Below are 22,500 nucleotides of genomic sequence, written 5' to 3' on the forward strand. Positions count from 1 at the left end.
ACAGTGGTGCACGAACTGCTACTAAATGATCTACGGTCCATCGGCTTTGAAGATCAAGCCTTCGAATACCTAAAAGACTGCTTAGTTGGTAGAAATTACTGTGTACAAATTGGAAACTCTTATTCATCATATGAACCCATAAACAGAGGGGTACCCCAGGGGAGTGTACTTGGCCTAATCTTATTCTGCATCTATACTATTGGTCTATCGAAAATGCTACAAAGGCATGGCGTGAAGTTTAAACTATTTGCAGATGATACACAATTTTACTTCTCCATAAATGATATACATGACACTACTGAAACTCTAAACCGAATCCTTGATAGTGTTAGAGAATGGATGACATTTAAACAACTAAAATTAAATGAGAACAAAACTGAATTCATGGTGGTGGGCAAGAGAAATAGCCTGAGAAACTTAGGTGATATTCAAATGAACATAAATAATAACTCGGTGCCGATATCTAGTAAAGTTCGAGATCTAGGTATATTTCTTGACTGTAACCTGTCTCTAAATGCCCGAATAGATAATGTAATAAAAACTGCTGGTTATTATCTAAGAAATATTGCGTTTATAAAAAAGTACCTGGACGAGAATTCTGTAAAGAAACTTGTGATAAACTGTGTTATTACAAGGATTGACTACTGCAACTCTATCTACTACAATTTACCAAAAGTGCAACTTAAGAAATTACAAAACATAATAAACTTAGGAGCAAGGCTGATAAAAGGTGTCCCACCTAGAGAAAGGATCACCCCTATAATAATCAATTTACACTAGCTGCCGATTAAAGCGAGAATTAAATCTAAAATATGTACACTAACCCACCAAGTTATTAGAACCGGGCGTCTAAAATTTAAGAGAACTGCTACATATTGCGCAGCCAACAAATCGCTTCGACACGAGAATAGTTACAGATGGTTTCAAACTGTTGGATATATGTCTACTTTAGGCTCCAGACCCTTTAGACATGCGACCCCGAGACTGTATAATAACGTCCCACGAAACATTCGAATGATTGAAGACATTAAGGCTTTCAAGAGGAAACTGATGACTTTCTTATTTCATGAGTCCTTTGACAGTGACGATTTAACAGTAAATAAACAATACGCGAAATGAAACGTTAAATACTCTGAACGAACAAGGTAAAACGATAGTGGAGGTCCTGTAGAGAGTGGGGTTCCCCTGCTGTATGGGACTGGAAAAGCAGCCATCAAAGTAAAATAAGTACATATATATATATATATATATATATATATATATATATATATATATATATATATATATATATATATATATATATATATATATATATATATATATGTATATATATACATATGATATATAGATAATAGATAGATAGATAGATAGATAGAAGTAAATAAGTGAAACAGAAACCTGAAGTTAAATTTTCCCCATAAATCTTTCCCTGAACAGATCATTTCTATGACAGCCAACTTTCTTTTTGAAATAGAATATGACTCAGCCTCGCAATCGCGACCAATAGATGAGGGAGTGTGAACAGTAAGTGACTGCAATGTTCACGATTGGTCATTTAGGGAGAAGAGCTAATGTAGCTCAAGGAAAGCTGCGGTGTCCTTTGGCCTGAAATAGCAGACGGTTGTTACAGCCTTAGTGAGTTTAGAGTATTGGTCAGTTACGGTTTAATGTGTGTGTGTGTGTTCATGTCTATGTTTATGTTTCTGTTGAGAGAGAGAGAGAGAGAGAGAGAGAGAGAGAGAGAGAGAGAGAGAGAGAGAGAGAGAGAGAGAGTCTGGAAATAAGGAAAGAAGGTACCCAGATATATAAGGATTGGGAGTAAGGCAGAACAGGAATGAAAACACAGGCAATAAATGCAAAAGCTAATTCAAGAAGAGGTAGGAAATTATCAATAAAATTGTAACCAATATTACTATAACATCTTGTAAGTTTAATTAAGACATTTTCCAGAACAAGGTGTTTTTTGGGCATAATATCTAAGGATTTAAGGATTGACAAAATATACCTCGGCAATGAGTGGTTAGAGTATGAGAATCAAGAAAAGTCTTTCAGAAATGCCAATGTTATGGATTAAAAGTTGCATAAGAAACAATTGCTTAATGATGTATTAATTTTAGTATAGGCTTTGCCGGGGTCCTTTTGAGTTTCATGTAATTAGCGGTCATTCGCATTACATATTACCTTAAAATGGTGCATGTAACATATTTCTATCAGTTTACAGAATTGTATTAGCGGTGAACAACATAACTGATATTAATAATACTTTAAAGCTACGTGTATCGTTAGCGAAGCTCTTCTGGTTTCTTTTGATGTTTATGAATGCATAAATTCATCTGTTTTTTTGGTTCATCTTTGTTTGTTATTTAGCTTTTTGTTTTATCTATAATTTTTTTTAAAGTCTTTACGGTGGATCGTGGTGGACGGGTTAAGCTTCCAATATTAATAATTTTTGGCAACTTTAGATAGTTCCTCCTAGGCATCCACAATTAGTGGTAACTTCAAGACAGTAGGGTTCCATAAATAAGATTATGTCAATCAGTATCCCTGATTTAATAATAGTGTGGTTTGCTTGATGATACTGACAAAATTCTAGAAAAATACTTCATTTTTTTTCTTTCTTTATTTTTTGTAATTTTGGAAATTAAGCTCTGAATAACTTTAGCACTGTTTTAAATGGTCAAGAAATCGTGAATATACCAAAACAAGGAAACAAAAGTGTCAAAATCAAAGTATTGCAGCCACATGCTTCTGTGATCTACTTTGAGAAATTCAATTTGGAGCAGTTTCACTCTGGCGACAGTCATCTGTTGCCAAGTTTACTCTGAGCTCTATTATGATTTACACAGGTACCAGGGACAGAGGAGAGTCAGAGGGTGCAGCAACAATGGCGGTTGACCCCCTTGCAGCCTGCATCGTCTCGTCTAACACCCATAGACAGAGGAGACCCGGTCAGGCCCCCACCCTACGATGAAAACCTTAAAAAAGGCCATCACAGCTGATGTAAGAGTCAGTTAGTCACCTCATCAAGGAGGCCAGTAAAGGCCTTGTCCTGCCTATCGTACTAATATGTGATTTCCTTTTTCAAATTCACTTTAAGATCTCCCTTTATGTACCCTCCATTGTTGCCGGTACCTTAGTTGCCATGATTAACCTTGTAAAAGTATATGTCAGTGTAACACGTTTGAACACTTCACAATAACTAGATTTGTGTTATTATACCTAAATAAAATTTTATGAAACTCAAATTACCACTTATCATTTATGTCAATCCTTTAATGGAACTCAAAGTGACTTATCAACCCGTGCTTCTTTTTGTGAAATACTTTTATTGAAATATAATGTTGATACAGAATAACATCTGCCAATAATCCCCGCTTCCCATTATTTTGAATAATATCCAAACTGCAGACGTCCAAAGTTCCAAGGTACCACTGAGGTAACTGCACTGGAATCGAACACCATTTTTTTTAATATGAGGAAAAAAAAAAACTGTCATGAAAGAAATATATGTTCATGTATGCAAGAATTCAGTTATGATGTATCAATCATGGTTTGAATAATATTCATGCAGAAGTAACAGTTGTCATTGTTTTTTTTTTTTTCTGAAAAAAAGGAGCAAAATTTTGATTTCTCCTTCATTCTATGCTAAAGAAACATATGAATGAATAAGAGAATTTAAATAAAATCCTCCTTTTATATCTATATATAATTTATCTATTCATATTAGATCTAGTAAGACTTAAAAGAAATTTCATAAAATATGCATTATATTTTCATTGTATATATATATATATATATATATATATATATATATATATATATATATATATATATATATATATATAAATGCTCTCTCTCTCTCTCTCTCTCTCTCTCTCTCTCTCTCTCTCTCTCTATATATATATATATATATATATATAGATAGATAGATAGATAGATAGATAGATAGATAGATAGATAGATAAATAGATACAGATATATATCTGTATGTATATATATATATATATATATATATATATATATATATATATATATATATATATATATATATATATATATCTATATATACATATATATGTATACGTATATATGAAAGTAAAAAGATAACATTAATAAGAGCACTATTCCATGCCTAATCATATTATCTTTTAAATGCTCTTAAAATAGAAATTGTAACTTTCCAGTTAGAATAAAACCAGACTACTCCTAGAAAAAGTTTAATCAGGGTTCAGAACCCTGATATATTTGACAATGTTACGCACTGTCTATCGAGCGTAAAGCAATATGTGTGAAATAGTTTTTCTTTTTATTTATATAATATTTCTATTCATCCATTAACTTTTTTCATAAAAAAATAAATATGTGTAAATAAAGACAAACCAATTTGGTATAAGAAATTACAGTAATAATATGAAACAAAATATTGCTTTAGTGTAGAAAGTTTTCCTTCACGTAAATGGTTTAAAGAAACACCAATGGCTCTGGACCTCAGCCTCAAGTTCTCCTTACTTGATCGCTTAGAAAATAAAGTCGAATTAGAGTAAAAGAAAACAACAGATGGAATTTCACAATTTATACTTTGCGCGTTGATGAACAGAAAAATTCTCCTTTTGTGGTGCAATTCAGATGAAAATTTTCCTGCAAGATTTGCAACAGACGTTTTTATTTCAACGACGCTAATTCTTCTTACTATCTTTGGTACAAAGGTCGATTTGTTAAAGTCTTCGATGCTGACACAACGTCTTGATCTTGGCTTCGCTTCACAACACTTCTTTGCCTGTGAGGTGGAGTTGGATTCATATGTCAGAAATAGATTCTTTATTTTGTTGTATTTTGTTGTATTCGTGAATAAAATGCTCAAAAATCGAGAAATTAGCTTTGATATATATGAGATTATCTGGGAAAATTCTTAGATTTGCAGAAGGAAATTAAACGTCTCCTCAAATAAATCTTAAATTTGTTAGAAAGAAGAACTAAGGCTCAAGATTTGTAAAAAAGGAAAAAAAAAAATAAATAAAAATAATGATGAATAAATAATTTTTCGCCAACTACAAAGAATAAAGAAGAATTTCAAGCAAACTTCCCAATTCTCAAATCTTTTACTAACTTTTCATAAAAGAACTTTTTTCCTTATCTTTATCTTTAAAAAGTCCCCGATAATGTATGAAATGCCTAAAAATGTCATAAACTAAAGTTTTTTTCCTATAGGGTTCATGAAAGATTTAAATAATAATTGTTAGTTCTAAAACAAATTGGTAAAAGGGCGTTGCAAAACATGTATGTGTGTTTTGTAGTTTTGTACCATAAATAAGTCAAGGAAATTCTATTACGAAAGAGACCTTGTGAGAACGATAGCTTGAGACCAATATATTTTTAGAACATCACTGGGTTCCCAGAAGTGACCGTTCTAACTGTAGCATAATGTTACCCTTTTTTTAATAGAAAATTATGTCCCTGGACAGTTATCGCTGTTTAGCCAGCCTTTGAAGGTTTTAAGGTCTTGCGGGTCGAACTCAACTCAAAGTAATTGAAAAAAAAATTAAATTTCTTGTGGTATCCCGACCTATTTTCTGTTTCTATGAAAAAATACTACTAATAATTCGCCAAACTACTGACCTTGTAAATAAAACAATTCAACAAAATAACTTTTCACGATAATAGATTTTATAAATAACCTAAAAAATACATACATATCTCATGAAAAAAATTAGCAAGAATTTCGTATTTTGAACAAATTAGAAAAAAAATACAGGAAAAAAAATGTTGCAGCCAACCTTTAGGATCCTAGATGAATCGCTTTGGTAAGAGGTTAGGGACGAAGACAACTGTGACAATGCCCTAGTGGCAGGACAATGACCTAGTGGCAGGACAATAACGTAGAGGCTGACCATGTATAAATATGATCAGTGGCCAAACCCCCTCTCCACCAAAACTAGGACCAGACCAGGGAGGGCAAGGCAATGGATGCTGATGACTCAGCAGGTACACCTTTACTCACCCCAATACCCATATGACTTTCTTACAAAGTTGCTGAGGCTGCAAAGACTACAAGAAACTATCAGGTTTGATCGGGTCTTGAACCTGAGTCCAGCAGGATGCTACACAGGGACCATAAATGAGATGAAAACTATAAATATTCTTTTTATAAAATTTTTTTGACAAATTTCAAAAAATATGTTCTGGACATTAAATAAAACAGTTGTGGACGATGGAGAATGATTGAACTGTATTGGTAATAAGAAATCCGCAAACCTAGAGTATGCGGATGATGCTGTCTTTGTTAAAAGATAAATAGGAGAAAGACAGAAATAATGAGAACGGAATATGCAATAGAAGATAAAATATCATTGGTAGGAGAAAAGATTTATGAGGTGGAATCATTTATAATCTTGGAACATCAGAATAGTTGTTTAATGAAAGACTGAAAAAAGCCAATCATACAATGGCTAGGTTTAGTAAAATTTGGAAATCAACTCGCCGGAAATCACATATAAAAATCGTGCTATATATTAGTTTAGTAAGATCGGTGTTACTTTATGGACATGAGTTGTGGTATGACAATGAAATTATATCCAACAGCTTTGATAGATTTGAGAAGAATATTGGGAGTAAAATGGCGGGACAGGATTAGAAAGGAAACTATAGATGTGATTACTCGAGTGCCATATGTGGACAAAATCATGGTAAAGGGCATATGGAGATGTTTTGGTCATGCTCGTCGCACTTCCCTAGATAGATTAGTTCAACAAACTTTTAGCTGGACTCCACAAGTCACTAAAAGAGTTAGAAAGCCCAGGCCTACATGGCTAAGGACTATGAAGCATGAAGTAGGGGATGATGAGTGGAGAAGTATAGATTTAAAAGCTCTAGATTGAGACAACTGGCAACATCTAACCGAGGCCCTTTGCGTCAATAGGCGTTAGAGGAGATGATGATAAATTGAATCAGGAAGCAGTATTATTATCTGGAATTAAGTCAAATTATTGGCCAATGGACTTATCAGTTAGTTCTATATAAAGCGTTTAGAGAGCCGATTTGCATCATGAAAATTATTTTTGATGAAAAATTTTGTGAATTTTATAACATATGATATTAGGGGATGAAAATCACCGAAAGATAAACCAATTCTATATGGAGTAGGAATACATAGAGATATGCCAGCTTATCTGTCGGGTATGCCAGTGAAGTGTGTCCAGACCACATTAACTTCTACGGCCAACTCGACCTCCTGAAGTGAAGGAAGGATATGTCGACGTCAGTGTTTAATTTACTCATCTAAATCATTTCCAGGATTTGCATGGAAAGTCTCTGGTGGCTTGCTGGAAGATTTACTATTATTTTCCAGCTATTTATCTAAGATTCTAACCAAAAAGATTATTACTAAAAGTCACTAATTTAGAAAACATTTTATAGAACAGTAATGTATATACAGTAATTCATTTAAGAACTTAGGAAAAAAGTAAAATTATATTATTTTTGCGAACATCTTTCTAGAAAAAAAAATACTTTTAATTTTCTCACCTATAATAAAATTCTAGCAAAGTCTGCGCACAAGACAGTGTGAGTTATTTGTTTGCTTATCATTTTGATAAATTCTGCTCATTTTATTTCATTTGTTTTCGATTTCTTCCAAAATTGTATTCATTAGACTGTTGGTCTTTTCTGATAGTTTTCATTAATCTTGATAAGACAGATTTCCACCGGTCTCTTGTACTGATTGCGATAAGCATTTTGTTGAATTACAGTTCATTTCTTCTTTACTTGCTTCCATTTGATCATATAGCTTGGAGTACCTATATTGTATCGCTAAACTAAACTGTTCAGATTTCTTTCTTATTACCCGAGAGTTACTTTTTTAGTTAGTTTTTCTCTTTCTTTCCTTAAATTTAGACAAATTTTGCTTCTCACCATTCTATGGTCACTCGGCTACAACTTCTTTATAACTGTTACATCTTTAACTAAATTCAATTTTCAATGAGAATAAAATCTATTTCACCTTTTGCTTTGAGTTTCTCCATGTCAATTTCCTAGGTTTCTGAATATGTATATATATATATATATATATATATATATATATATATATATATATATATATATATATATATATATATATATATATATGTATATATATATAGTAAACATTATTTCAATGACCTTAAAGATGTAAAAGCATTATACATGCTGTAACTGATGAAGCAAGGACACTCAACGTGTATGGTATCCTTGGACTGAAATCCTTCTACTATTCTGCCAGAAGATCTATTTTTGATCTGATGTAGCTATACGGTGTTGCAGTCTTGCTGAGATCAAAGGGAGATCGAGGTCATAAGTCATTTAGAGAGAGAGAGAGAGAGAGAGAGAGAGAGAGAGAGAGAGAGAGAGAGAGAGAGAGAGAGAGAGAGAGAGAGAGAGAGAGAGAGAGAGAAGAATAACTGCAATCAATGCAAACATTATTAAAAGAATAATTAGCAAATGATCAACGAAATAGTCATGATATTGTAATAATCATGGAAGGTCACCGAATATAGTTTCCAGAACAACGTGTTTTGGATATAGAATTTAAGAATATAAAGTGTCAATATAAATTTTCTATTAATAGCTGTAAATTCACATGTTACATATCATTTCAAAAGGGTTTATGTAACTCATTTTTATCTGCTGACATAATTGTATTGTCAGGAAACAATTTAATTGAGGTTAATGATAAGTTAAAGGGACATTTATCATTAATATAACTCTTCAAGCTTTTATTGATGTTCACTAATGCATATATCAATCTATTTCATCTTTTTTTTTCATTCAGTTATTTTTTATTTATTCTTTCACATATTCTTTCAAATATAAAACAATTCTTTTCAAAGCATCATATTACAGGTAAATATTTTTTTCTATTTGAATGTGTTTTCATTCTATGGTAATAATAATAATAATAATAATAATAATAATAATAATAATAATAATAATAATAATAATAATAATAATAATAATAATAAGAAGAAGAAGAAGAAGAAGAAGAAGAAGAAGAAGAAGAAGAAGAAGAAGAAGAAGAAGAAGAAGAATTATGGCAACGAAAATGTTGACAATATTCTGAAATTTTCCAGCCAAACTTCTTAAATAGAAATCCTTAATGCTTCCGCTTTGGCTCATTTCTTTATCAATTTTTTCCTTATATATAAAATCATCTCGACTCATTAAGTCAGCCAATGAACCTGTCTGAAATCTAAACCTCTTTATAAAATGAACCTTCTTCACTTCATTTCCTCGATGTATAATTCAGTCTTGAATGTAAACGTCTTTGCGTCGATCGTGGTGGGCGAGTTAAGATCGCAATATTAATCATATCTGGCAATTTTACAAAGTTGTTCTTAGGCATCCACAATTAGAGTTAACTTTGCGATGTCATGATAATAGGTCACCTAGTAGTGACCTCGTATTAGTAATTCAATTGTAGAGTAGCCTGAAATGTTAATACTACTGTAACTGCAATGTAGAATCACGTTCGGTTACTTTTTGTTACACTTTCCTTTTTCTTTGTAATATGCCAAGATTATCTTTGAATCATTTCATCACTGTTCTATATAGTCAAGAAATCCAGAAGATTCCAGGACGAAGGAACAAAAGTTCCAGGGTACTACCGACGTCACTGCAATGCAATCAAACCACATCTCCCTTACAATGTCGGAGGAAAAAAATTCATTCATGGAAAAATATATTCATCCTTGCAAGAATTCAGTTTTGATACATATATTTACGTTATGAAAAAATGTATAAGCTATCATAATCTCAGGTGGTATTTTCATAACCCCTTATTCAAACATTATTTTAGATTTAGTTTTGGAATAAAAAAAGAAAAAAAAGTGTCAAAATCATGGATTTCTGGTTCATTTTGGTTTTCCTGTCAGCATTACCTCATACAGTAGAGGTTTCTAATGATTCGATAAAAGGTCATATGTTTTACCCAAAAATGTTAATCGATGCTCTCGAAGGTTAAGTATTTGCATATTCTTCCATTATAAGAACTCTAAGTATCCTGTCTATGGCGGTCTCATAATAGATTTTCTTCACCATTTAAATCTTAGTTAGAAAAAACATACCTTGTGTTCATGGATGTGAAAATTCGAATAAAATCTTACTTTTGTATTTGCATATCATTTATTTATCAATATAAAATCTAGTGAGACTTCAAAAAATTCCATCGAATAAATATTTTCATTATATATTTTGAGAAACCAATTTCATTCCTTTTTAATCTTGCAGGGACGAAGAAATCAGAGAATAATAAAGAATGTTGATAAAGGATAGTCACTGAATCTCCGTTGAAATGCTTCCAGAAAATTATTGATTTGCCTTAATGCTCTCAAGTGGATGAAATTCATTTTTCGGATTTCTTTGCATGATAGACTACAGTCAGAAACTTCATTATTATTCTTTCAATAATCATACAGTAAGATTTACCATGAATACTCTATTCATATTGTTATGTGCGGCCAATAAAAGTGATATACATATTTTGATAATACTCTCATTTATTTACTTCCAGGAAGAAAACTAGAAAACCTTCATCTCTTCTCTCTTAACCATAAAATCTGCCTCCTCCAAAATGACCTCCAAAGCCCCTGTGTCCACCGAAACTTCCGAATCCACCAAAGCTACCTCCATGATGGCCACCAAATCCGGAGAATCCACGGTGGATTCCTCCAAAGTGACCAGGATCAGCTTCAGGTTCTGGGTCGGCAAGAGCCTCAGGGTTGGCTTCAGGTTCAGCTACAGGGCTCCTTTTTCCACGGTAGCCTCCATACCCACCACCAAATCCATGTCCGAATCCACGTCCACCGAAATGGCCACCAAATCCTCCAAAGCTACCTCCATGATGGCCACCAAATCCAGAGAATCCACGGTGGATTCCTCCAAAGTGACCAGGATCTGCTTCAGGTTTTGGGTCGGCAAGAGCCTCAGTGTTGGCTTCAGGCTCAGCTACAGGGCTCCTTTTTCCACGGTAACCTCCATACCCACCACCAAATCCATGTCCGAATCCACGTCCACCGAAATGGCTACCAAAGCCACGATGAAATCCGCCTCCAACGTGACCTGGTTCAGGATCAGCTACAGGATCAGCTGCAACCATCCCAAGAAGGACCACAGCAAAGGTGGCAAGAATCATCTGCGTAAAAAAGTGAGAAGTGCCATTATAAATACACTTAAAAAGGCAAGTATAGTGAAAATGAAATAAAGTGTGACGATATAAAAGGACCATATTTTAATGCTCTAATAATGACGTAATTATGTGAAAAACTATGATACCATTTAGATAAGGTTTTGAATTAGTTTCAAGCAATCTGATACTTGTTTAAGGTATTCAATTTGAATAGAAATTAAAATTCTAGATGAAAAACCTAGTAAACAGAATGTATGATATTAAAGATACAATAAGAAAATAAATAACTAATTCATATTTTCAATATTCTGGGAATCCAGACTAAACTGAAAATAATGTTCATACCGGAGTTACTCAAAATGAAGTAAAATAAATATATATGATAACTTTCACATCGGACAACACATCTTGCAAACATTAAAACAATGGAAAATGGTGAATTACATTTTATTCTATTTTGAAGATTCATTTGAACATTGTTTCATCAGTATAAATCAATATTTGTTTCGGATCAATTTTAGTTTATCTTCAATTATATTTAATCTAACAGTGCACTATTGGAAGAGAATAATTAATAATCTCAGTGCAATCAACAAAAATGAAGCAAAATTATAGAAATTGTGTGTTTTCTTACCTTAGACATCATGGTGGGTTGCTCAGAGCCAACTGTGGTGAGAAGGACTCAGGGATCTCTTTATATACTGACTGAGGGAAGGCAAATGTCCTTCGCACAGCTCCCACGATCTTGCGTCATCTCTTCTAAGCAGCAAAAACCTTAAGAATAATTATTCTCTATTTTTTATACATTTAAATATCTGTAGATTTTATCTTTTTTTGTATATTTTTCCATAATTTAATGTTTTTTTTTCTTATTGAGCACACACACACACACACTTACACAAACAAACAGTTTCCTGTTGGACTCTCCACTTCTTGGATCGAAGTTCTTTAGATGATAGAAAATGCCATATTGAAATAATTTCTTTTATTTTTCTATTCATTACATTGAGCTTTTGGACTGTAATCCTTCCGTAATCATGTTCTACAAAAATATTATAACGTACACAAATAATTGTAGGACTATACATAAATAGGATGAAAATTATCAGGTAAAATACCATTCACGTATAAGAAGCCATAAGATTTTGGTTAGAGTCGAGACTTAAAAATTTAACAGCCTATCTAGACAAGTTGGTGGTTAGAAAATTCTGTAAACAATGTACATCACACATGCAAATACTAAACATCACCCAATGTTAAAACATAATTTCAAAATATACAGTACATATTTATTTTTGTGAAAAATAACCAGCATGAATTGGATACCAGTAGTAAAAAGGATAATAAGATACATATTTGTCTGTAGTAAAAATAGATAAAAAGAGATAAAAAGGGGTATTGAAGCCAGTGTTTAAAAACGTGTGAAATCCTACCGCAACCTTCTTTCTGAGAATTCAAAGAGAGATTCATTATTTCAATATAAATAGCTTCAGTCATCTTTAGATACACGACCGAATTGTCTGTATATAATACTTTACCTGATCTGTAAGATCTTCTTTTTTTCTGCATATTTTTACAATGGAACAGGGCCGTAGGAGCGATTTTGCAGTTTGTCGAAGAAACACCCTTAAATGTGATTTCCTGGCATCAGAAAGCATATCGTAGGAAAAACTAAAACATATTTATTGGACGGTTTTTATGTGACCAATTACAATTTTTACACAATAAAGTACCTGTAGGCCTACTTGATGAATTCACCGAAAACATACTAACGATGTTAATTATTTGCTACAAACTCATTCTAATATCGATCGAGTTAGGGCTGTCAGTTATGCAACCCTGCTATGCTTTTATCATTTGCTTTTCAGTTCTAGTTTTATCTTTAAATTTTAAATGGCTTTTTATATTTAACTTCCTCTAATTTATAGTTTACAGAAGACAATTATTATCTGATGTCTTTATATTAATTGTCTTTGGTTTTAAACTATGGTGATAAGGTATGGATATGAAACCTCACAGACAGAGAAGTACTCCATACGCTCAATGATACTACGCTGGTCATTGAAATCAATATTTTAAAATTGTCTTTCTATCGGCAAAACTATATATATATATATATATATATATATATATATATATATATATATATATATATATATATATATACTGTATATATACATATGTATATGTAAATATATATGTATATATATATATATATATATATATATATATATATATATATATATATATATATATATATATATATATATATATATATATATATATATATATACAGAGACAATCTAGAAAAGGCTACCTTTGGAAACTGAACCTCGCAAAGTATAGTGTCAGGATCTTGTCTAGGGAAAATCTTGCTGTGTTACTAGAAGATATAACAGGATTGAGTGAAATTAGAAGAAGTGGCCCATATGTTTTGCTTCAGAGGACGTGGAAGGAACAGAAAAGATAGCCGAATTTCTTATTAATAAAAATCGTTTAAGTAACATGGAATAATCTTATAGTATCAGTGATAGAATTATAGGATTGATTATCAAATTACATAACAATTATGCGCCAACAACACTCAATACAGAGGAAGTAACAACGGATTTTGAGCGAAGCGAAAAATCTATTTTTGGGTGAGGTAGCCATGTCGTCCTGATGGAAGTTCCTAAATGGTAGCTTTCTAGGGTATATTTGACTACAGTGACATTCCCAGAGAATTTTACCTTAAGGTATCCAGAATTCTAACTACTGGAGCGAATATCCCTAAATAATCTCACAGGGATATCGCATAATATCAGAGGATGTATTCTTGACACGTCACATAGCTATCTTCACCCCGAACAGTATTAACGTAAGAATCCGAAACAAGAATGAAAAGAGAGCCGCTCATAAGGCATCTCTCCTATTCCGTTTCCAGTGTGTATCTGATGAAGGCGGTAGCGCCCTCTTTATTCCTTGTAGCGATATACGAGGTGTTACAGATACTGTATTATAGGGAGGGGTCAATAAGCCCTTTTACAATAAAAGGAAGGGTGGGTCCATCAGGACGACATGGCTACCTCACCCAAAAATAGATTTTTCGCTTCGCTCAAAATCCGTTTTTTGGGCTCAGGCCATGTCGTCCTGATGGAAGTTTACCAGAGCATTACTGTATCTGTGGATTCTCAATCAGTGCCGTACTCTCAAGAAAGTATTTTCCTGGTCCGTCTAGACCTAGAGACCTATGATGTTACCGTCATACATCATTTCATCTAAGCATGAACTATGTTAGTGCTTCCTGCCCCCTACAGGGATGAGTCATACTAGACTCTGGAAAAGTCTCGAGGAGTACATAATAACTTATGGATGACAAAATGACAAGCTTGTATAGTGGTCTCACCCTATACATTATAAAGCAAAGTTTGTATAAGAGTCGCCAAAGTCAGAATGAATTTGTGACACCTTCCCCAAACTGACTACTCTTAATAACTATCGGATAAAGGTCATATCCGCATAGGAACAAATTTGCATCTCTGCCACTCTCCTGTTAGGGTACCACCTCAACCCTTCTTACAGAAGGGTTAAAGAGAGTGGAATTTTGCTTGAATCAGGGAACAATCTTAAAAGACATACCATGATAAAAATATCCATATTTTAATCTTAATGCTCAGTACATATCTAATAAAAATGAGTGTGGGCGAATAAAACGCAGGGTTCACTATGAACTAGTTTATTAGAATTTAATAAACGTGCATATCAGATCTACCTTTATAAAATTTATAAAAAGTGGATGATATCCATTAAAGCACAAAGAAAACAGTCAACAGAAAATATTGTTTCATCTGCCATGAAACAGACTTGCCACTTCAATTGAATTAGTAATAATGCTACAGTCTGTATACTGTTTAATTACACTAGTGTAAGAAACGCTTGACACAAGTGTCCGTATTATGCTATAGTTTACCAACGTCAATGGAACAGTTCGTAAGGACACTTTCGTGGCCTATCGCTCAGTGTGTAGTACACACAGTGACTAAACACCCACCCTCTTAATTAATCGTCCCAAATTAATTACACTGTTCCTCGCAGATTTAAAACAGTAGGTTAAAGGATTCTACCTGCTGCTACCACAGATTACTTGAGTTGCTTCACTTGCTTCGCATAGTGCTTAAAGAACACCTTGGATGACCACCAGCTGGTGTACGAACAAAGATGTTCAAGGTCCATATCAATAAGGAAATTTTATGGAAGAAGCAACTCCTCTCGGATCATGACTAGCGGGTGTACTGTCAGGACCCGATTTGCGAATAACACGGGTGAGTTCGCCCTTAGTTATAGATAACTTTGAGCCCGAGGTTTCTCCTCTGAACAGCTGTCCTCCCATAAAGTCTGAAGTTCTATGAAGATAGACCTTTAGGCACCCCACTGGACATAGAGATACATCTTCCTTCAGAGGGCAGATTCTCTAGGGACCCCACCTGATGGTGGGTAGCATGTTCTTGGTAAGAAACTAGGGAGAGAAAATCATGAGATGTAGGTTTCTGGTTTTCTGCGATGAAGCGAAGACAGTACGACTTCTGTACTCGCTGAGACAGGGATGGATCCGGTAGCGGTACAAATTTTAGGCGTAGTTCCAATGCCAGAGGGAACCACACGCTATTTGGCCACTTGTGGGCCACTATTACCGCTTTCCCTTTGTAGGATCTCAGATTGTCAAGGACCTTCAAAAGGAGGTTGTGCGGAGGGAACAGATAAATACTGGACCATCTGTTCCAGTCTAGGGACATAGTGTCCACGGCCTCTGCTAGTGGATCATCGTATGGGGACACATAAAGATCTATTTTCTTGTTGTCTTTCATCGCAAAGAGGTCTATCTGCAGCTCCAGGACTTGACTCGAGATGAAGGAGAACGATCCTGCGTCTAGGGACCATTCTGACTCTATTGGTGTAAACCTGGATAGAGTGTCCGCTGTCACATTGCGGAACCCTTGAATGTGAACTGCTGACAGGTGCCATTTCTTCCTTTCTGCCAAACGAAAAATGGCCAACATCACTTGGTTGATTTGAGGTGACCTCGACCCTTGTCGATTCAGGCACTATCCCCTCGCTGTCTAGAACCAGTCTTATGTGGGTCGAGTGGCGAGGAGATACCTTCTTTAAAGTCAGAAGTACTGCCATGGCTTCTAGAAAGTTGATGTGAAATGACTTGAAAAGATTGGACCAAGCTCCTTGGACTCTCTTCTGATGAGAGTGACCTCCCCAGCCTTCCTTTGAAGCATCTGTGTGGATAGTTACTGACGGGGGAGGAGGTTGAAGAAGTATTGATTTCTTCAGTTGCTTGGCATTGGACCACGGCTTGAGAAGCGTTCGCAGTCGAGTCGGTAGAGGTCTTATTAGATCTCTTCGCGCGTTTGATGCGTATTTCCTCCAGACTCCTGTTGCATCCTTTAGCTGTGCTCTTAGCACTGGATCTGTTATTGAAGCAAACTGTAGAGAGCCCAGCACTCTCTCCTGTTTGCGTCTTGATATCCGTTTGGATTTCAGCAGTCTCTTGACAGATCCTGCTATCTCCTTCCTCTTCTTCCCAGGAATGGAAAGTCGATGTGACTCCAAATTCCAATGGATTCCCAACCACTGAAATTTTTGAGCTGGAGAAAGTTGAGACTTTTTTATATTGATCTTGAATCCCAGATGTTCCAGGAACTGGATCACTATCTTAGAAGCTTGCATGCATTCTGTCCTGGATGCTGCCCACACCACCCAGTCGTCCAAGTAGGCTACTACTTGGACCCCCTTTAGGCGTAATTGATGGATGGCTGCGTTCGCGAGCTTCGTGAAAATCCTTGGGGCTATGTTTAGCCCGCAAGGCATGGCTCTGAAGGCGTAAAGTTTTCTATGTAACTTGAAGCCTAGGTAGGAGGAGAGGTGGCGATTAACTGGAACATGCCAATAAGCGCCAGACAAGTCTATAGAGACAGAATATGCCCTCTTGGGCAGTAGGGTCCTTATGTGTTGAAGTGTGAGCATTCTGAACTTATAGTTCATTATGAACTTGTTGAGTGGCGACAAGTCTAGAATGACTCTGAGTTTTTCTGAGTCCTTTTTTGGAACACAAAACAGCCTCCCTTGGAACTTGATGGACTTAACTTTCCGTATCACTCTTTTGTCTAAGAGCTCTCGGACGTATTCTTCCAGAACGGGGGTTGAGTGTTGGGAGAATTGAGGAAATTGAGGTGGAGGGCTGCTCCAACTCCAACTTAGTCCATTCTTTATTAGGCTGTGGGCCCAGGGATCGAAGGTCCAGCGATCCCTAAATAGCTGTAGCCTCTCTCCTACTGGAAGCATCTCACTTCTGCTGTTGTGGACCTGAGGCCTTGCCTCCTTGACCGCGTCCTCCCCTGGATCCCCTTCCTCTTGAAGGGCGTCTAGAAGAACCTCTGGCTATTCCTCTAGCCCTCGAACGAAAGGAAGAAGTCTGCCTTTCGAAGGCTGGGTTAAAAACTGGCGACTGAGTCGCCACTTGTTGAGGTACCAGTTGGTACGTGGTTGGAGGTTGTGCCATTATCTGAGGCACTGCGGTCACAGGAAGTTGTTGCTGTCGGTAAGGTATAGCCGGCCGAGAAGATGGCCTAGGCCTTTTTGTCTTCCTCTTGGGTTGGGGACCCTCATCCGGAGAAGACTTCCTCATAAGATCTAAGCCCCACATTTTGAGAAGGTTCCTATTCTCTGTGGCAGCCTTGTCTACTACCTCTTTAACCACATCGTTGGGAAAGAGCTCTTTACCCCAGATACGAGAGGAGATCAGTTTCCTCGGTTCGTGCCTCACCGCAGCCGAGGCGAACACGAGCTCTCTACAGGCTCTCCTAGCTTTAATAAAGCTATAGAGATCCTTCGTAACTGTGGCCAGATGAGTTTTGGCCACTACCATGAACATATCCTGGATCTTGGGGTCACTTGCCATCATTTCTAATGTCGTTTGCAACAACATCGATGCCGCAAGTCTTTCTATTCGTCTCTTGCTCCCTGCGCAAGAGAACCTCCGACAGCTTAGGGAGTTCCTCACCGAACTGACGTTCAGCAATATCAGCTTATAGCTTCCCGACTGAGAAGGTAAGGTGTACATCCTTCCAGTCTCCTTGGTCCAAGGGCAAGGTCAGAGATAACGGCTTGCACTCCTCCAAGGAGGGGCATGGTTTCCCTGCCTCCACCGCCTTTAAGGCTGCATTATATCCCTTTTCCATGAAGGGAAAGGCTCTGGTAGGAGAGGCCACAAAAGAGGGAAGCTTCTTACTCAAGGCTGGCACCTTTGAGTTCGTGAAGCCCCTCTCTTTCATCGAGCTCGATAGTAACGCTTGAGCTTTACTATGGTCCAAAACTATGGCCTCCTTCGGCTCAGTCTCCTCCTTTGAGGACTGGCTCCTTCCTAAGGCGGACATAACAGTCCGGGTAGGAATCTTTATTGGGCCAAAATTCCACCTCTTCCAGGGGAATTGCTCCCAACTTTTCAGATATGACGATCTTCCCGATTGTCATTGGCATGTGTTCGGCATACCTCCAAGGATTGGTATCCGAGCACAAAGGAAGATCCTTCACGTTGAGTCGCTTCTGGGGCCCATGTGATGCTGCCAGTCTACCTATCTCCAGTTCCATTGCAGCCTCCTTCTCCTCATTCTTCTTCTGAATTTGTTGGATCATCTCAACAATAGAAGAAAGAGTCCTTCCCAGGTCATCTGGGATAGCAGACGATGTAGAGGGAACAGGTTCTGGGTCCGGAACCGATGTAACCAACACCTCATCGATTTCTTCCTCTTCTACTTGAGGAGCCGGGCACAGCTCCTCCTCTTGACCTTCTCCTAGAAGGTCCTTCTCTGTAGAATCCGACACCTCCAACATCCTATCATCCAATTGGATGTCTTGAAGGGGCCGAGACTTCAGAATCCACTGGATTCTGGGCAGTTGGTATCTCCACCTGAGGCTGGGGGATGATTGCATCAGCCGATGCTTTAGGGAAAAGGTAGGCCCTCATCTTCTCATTTGGAAGGTAGGGGCCTGAGGTGTTTTTCTGAAAACCCCTCACCCAGGATCGCAACTTTTCCCTGGCAGCATCCCTTGACTCCGTCGACTTGGGGTCGTCAAAAGCCTCAGTAATCAGGTTAGAACATACTGTACAAACCTGAGGGTCCCAATACCGGAGATCACCTCTGGAGGTTGCGCATGCTGCGTGCCTCCTACAATGTTTATGTCCACAGAAGTACTTACTGCGGACATTACAGAACACACTCCCGCACTTCAGATGGTCCTCCTGTAAAGAGAAGAAAAATTCATGAGTATCAAGTGAAGGCTTCTCACTTGTATTGAAACATTTAGCTTATATAGAAAAGCTATAAAAGAAAGAAGGAAAGACACATACTTGTATTTCCTGTCCAGTCAATTGCCGTAACCCCCCAAGATATTAAAACTAAGGTTAATTCTATACTAGAATACCTTATGTAATTTCCTAAACGGAAATTTAATGTGTAGTTTTAATATACGGGATTGAAAGAATACAGAAAGAACTCACTTTCTATGTAATGTACGGTCTCAACAAAAGGCTGTACAATATAACATTAAGTATGATGAAGAACTTTAGTGTTATCACAAACTCTGTACAGCAGTTTCTACTAATGTAGTGTGTACTACACTACGAATATAGCAACTACTGTACATCGCATGCTGTTGTGCCAGCCAGCACGCGCCGATACTCCGGCACGTGCCGGCTGGCAACTACCCCTTTATAGATCAAAGATATACTATCTTTAACTAATAGGCGGCAGCCCACTGATTCGCGACTGTGTGCCGGCTGGCAGTCATTGCCAGCCGACGGCTGAAAACACTAAAACCCGGCTGCCGGTCGCTAATCGTAGCGGCCAGCGGATTCGGGCTGTGATTCCACTGCCGGCCGGCAAAGGTAATAAAACCATGTCCGCCGACAGTAGCCAAGAACCAGAGAACCTCTACCTGCCCGGCTGTCGGCTGTCAAGCCGGAAGCCGGGATAGGGGTGCAACACAATAGTCAGAGAAACAGTATGGATGTAAGGTTATAAGGCGGCATGCCATACAACCTTCCATCCAGAAAGAGTGAACTTATGGAAGGGGAGAATATAGCATTCAGGCTTCCAAAGAATCCACAGCCTGCCGGGCTCGACCGGCAGACATGGAAGAGAGACCAAGGGAGGTCTGGGGTTCACTCTGCAAACAACGAAGGGTCTCTGCCGGCTGGCAAAGAGCTGAGCCGGTCCTCCATTCTAACCTATTCTAGGTACGGAAGAAGGCCTATGGCCAAAGGAAAATAAAAGAAAGAGAGGTGGGGAAGGGATAAGGGTCCTAAAGACTTCGTTCTAGCAAGAGACACACTCAGCAGTTAGGGAAGCTCATCCTAACCAAGAGTTGTCTATTAGGGAGGAAGACTGGCAATGCTTGCTATCCTCCTCCCAACCAGAACAAAGTTAGGTGAAGTTATTTCACCGGGCAACCGAGAAACTCATTCTCCAGCCCGAGAAAAAACGACACAGGACAGTCTGCTAGGCCACTAGAGGAAGGAATCATCAGAATCCTTCCGACATGGACTAGGGAAGCAAAGCTTCCTGTGTCCGCCCCTAACCTAGCAAAGGAGATTCATTCTCCATGCTAGGAAGAAGCAGACCACAGACTAAAAACTCTGAAGTTCTGCCCAAACCCAAAAACCAGTCACTTTGGTTATCGGGACAGGGCAGAAATATCCTAGAAAAGTAATACCTGGATTAATATACTGGTAGAACCACTAGGATTAAGCCAAGGGCTTTCAGAGGGAGAGAGGGATTGAACTTGGCCTCCGGAGGAGAAAAGAACAATCGGGGATGTGAGAAAGTATACTACTGTACCTAGAATACTAGCTAGGTAAGGTGAGAATCGATTACCTAAATCACCGAAACTCTCTTGTATATAATCTTGGAAAAAACATTCAACAATATCTCACATGTATAAAATATTTGCCTATAGCTTCAATAAAATAATACTCGGAAAAACTTATACCATGCATGAAAGTACTAGTGCCAGACGTCTAGGCTACGAAGCCTCGCGAAGGGCAGGATCGGTACCTCGCCATGTGTCAAAATCACTGAGCTAACAGTGACCGAACAATATGAGCATTTCTAGAGTCACTAAATAGCAAAATTATTAAAGCTTAACAAACCGGGAACGTCGCTCTAGCTAACTACTGTACCTGACCCATAAGAGCGAGCGATAGCATCCAGGATGCCTCCGGTAGACAACCGCTCTTGTTTACATTAATATCACTTTTGATTTAATTCAAAATGACAAGAGCTTACATTTATACATAGTAAAGATAATACTCAACTTTCCAGAGGCAGAAGAGGCCGGAGAAGTCATCAAAAAGTTGAATTAAATCCAAAATAACGAGAGAACACAAGGGAAAACACCGTGTAGTAGAGCTACACGAAAAGGAATAAAGAGGGCGCTAAAGCCTTCATCAGATACACACTGGAAACGGAATAGGAGAGATGCCTTATGAGCGGCTCTCTTTTCATTCTTGTTTCGAATTCTTGTCACTATATCCCCCTCGAAGCGTTAATACTGTTCGGGGCGAAGATAGCTATGTGACGTGCCAAGAATACGTCCTCTGATATTATGCGATATCCCTGTGAGATTATTTAGGGATATTCGCTCCAGGAGTTAGAATTCTGGATACCTTAAGGTAAAATTTAGTTAAAGAGGGAACAAGTGTTAATCACGTAAAGTCAAGTGACCATGGAATTGTAAAAAATAAAATTTGTCCAAAAAAAAAAAGATTTCAAGAAAGTAAGTAAATACTCCTGTGATATTGAAAATTAGATGAATTTAATTTAGCAATTCCAAATAGGTGATCCTATATGCATAAAAAAAAGGAAGCAAATGAGGAAGAAATGAATAATAATTCAACAAAAATTGTATTAGAGTCAGCACAAGAGATCGGTAGAAAAAATTCTAAACAAGATAAAGAAAAATAATAAGGAAAAAAAAAACAAAAAAACAGATAAAGAAAATATTGGAAATGCGGGTAAAATCAAAGTGAGCCGAAACAGAATTAGCAGAATTATACTAAACAATAGACAAACTAAAAGCATAAGATATTCGTAAACATAATCAGGTCAAAATGGAGAAAATACTAAAGAAAGAAAAAAATATCAAGTTACTGATAGGAACACTTAGAACCGGGTGTCAACAGATATTCGCTTTAACGGATGAAAATTTATATATCAACATAAATGATGGAGTGATGAAAATTGCAGATGATTTTATACAATACTATACAAAAGTGATATAAAGAATAATTCGGCCAATAG

At 36.9% G+C, this 22,500-nt stretch overlaps 1 protein-coding gene and 1 pseudogene across 1 annotated transcript in view; one reads left to right on the forward strand and one right to left on the reverse strand.

Moving 5' to 3' along the window:
* The window catches only part of LOC137643649 (uncharacterized), a 15,307-nt gene extending 3,506 nt beyond the window's left edge, over positions 1 to 11,801 (reverse strand). Inside the window, exons 1-2 of the mRNA XM_068376366.1 lie at positions 11,790 to 11,801; positions 10,708 to 11,161 (exon numbers count right to left, since the gene is read on the reverse strand). Coding sequence (XP_068232467.1) covers positions 10,708 to 11,161; positions 11,790 to 11,801 — 466 coding nt within the window. The remainder of the gene's footprint in view (positions 1 to 10,707; positions 11,162 to 11,789) is intronic.
* The window catches only part of LOC137644548 (acanthoscurrin-1-like), a 72,258-nt pseudogene that overhangs the window by 29,384 nt on the left and 20,374 nt on the right, over positions 1 to 22,500 (forward strand).

The sequence above is a fragment of the Palaemon carinicauda genome, chromosome 7, assembly GCF_036898095.1.
Source record: "Palaemon carinicauda isolate YSFRI2023 chromosome 7, ASM3689809v2, whole genome shotgun sequence".
NCBI lineage: Eukaryota > Metazoa > Arthropoda > Malacostraca > Decapoda > Palaemonidae > Palaemon > Palaemon carinicauda.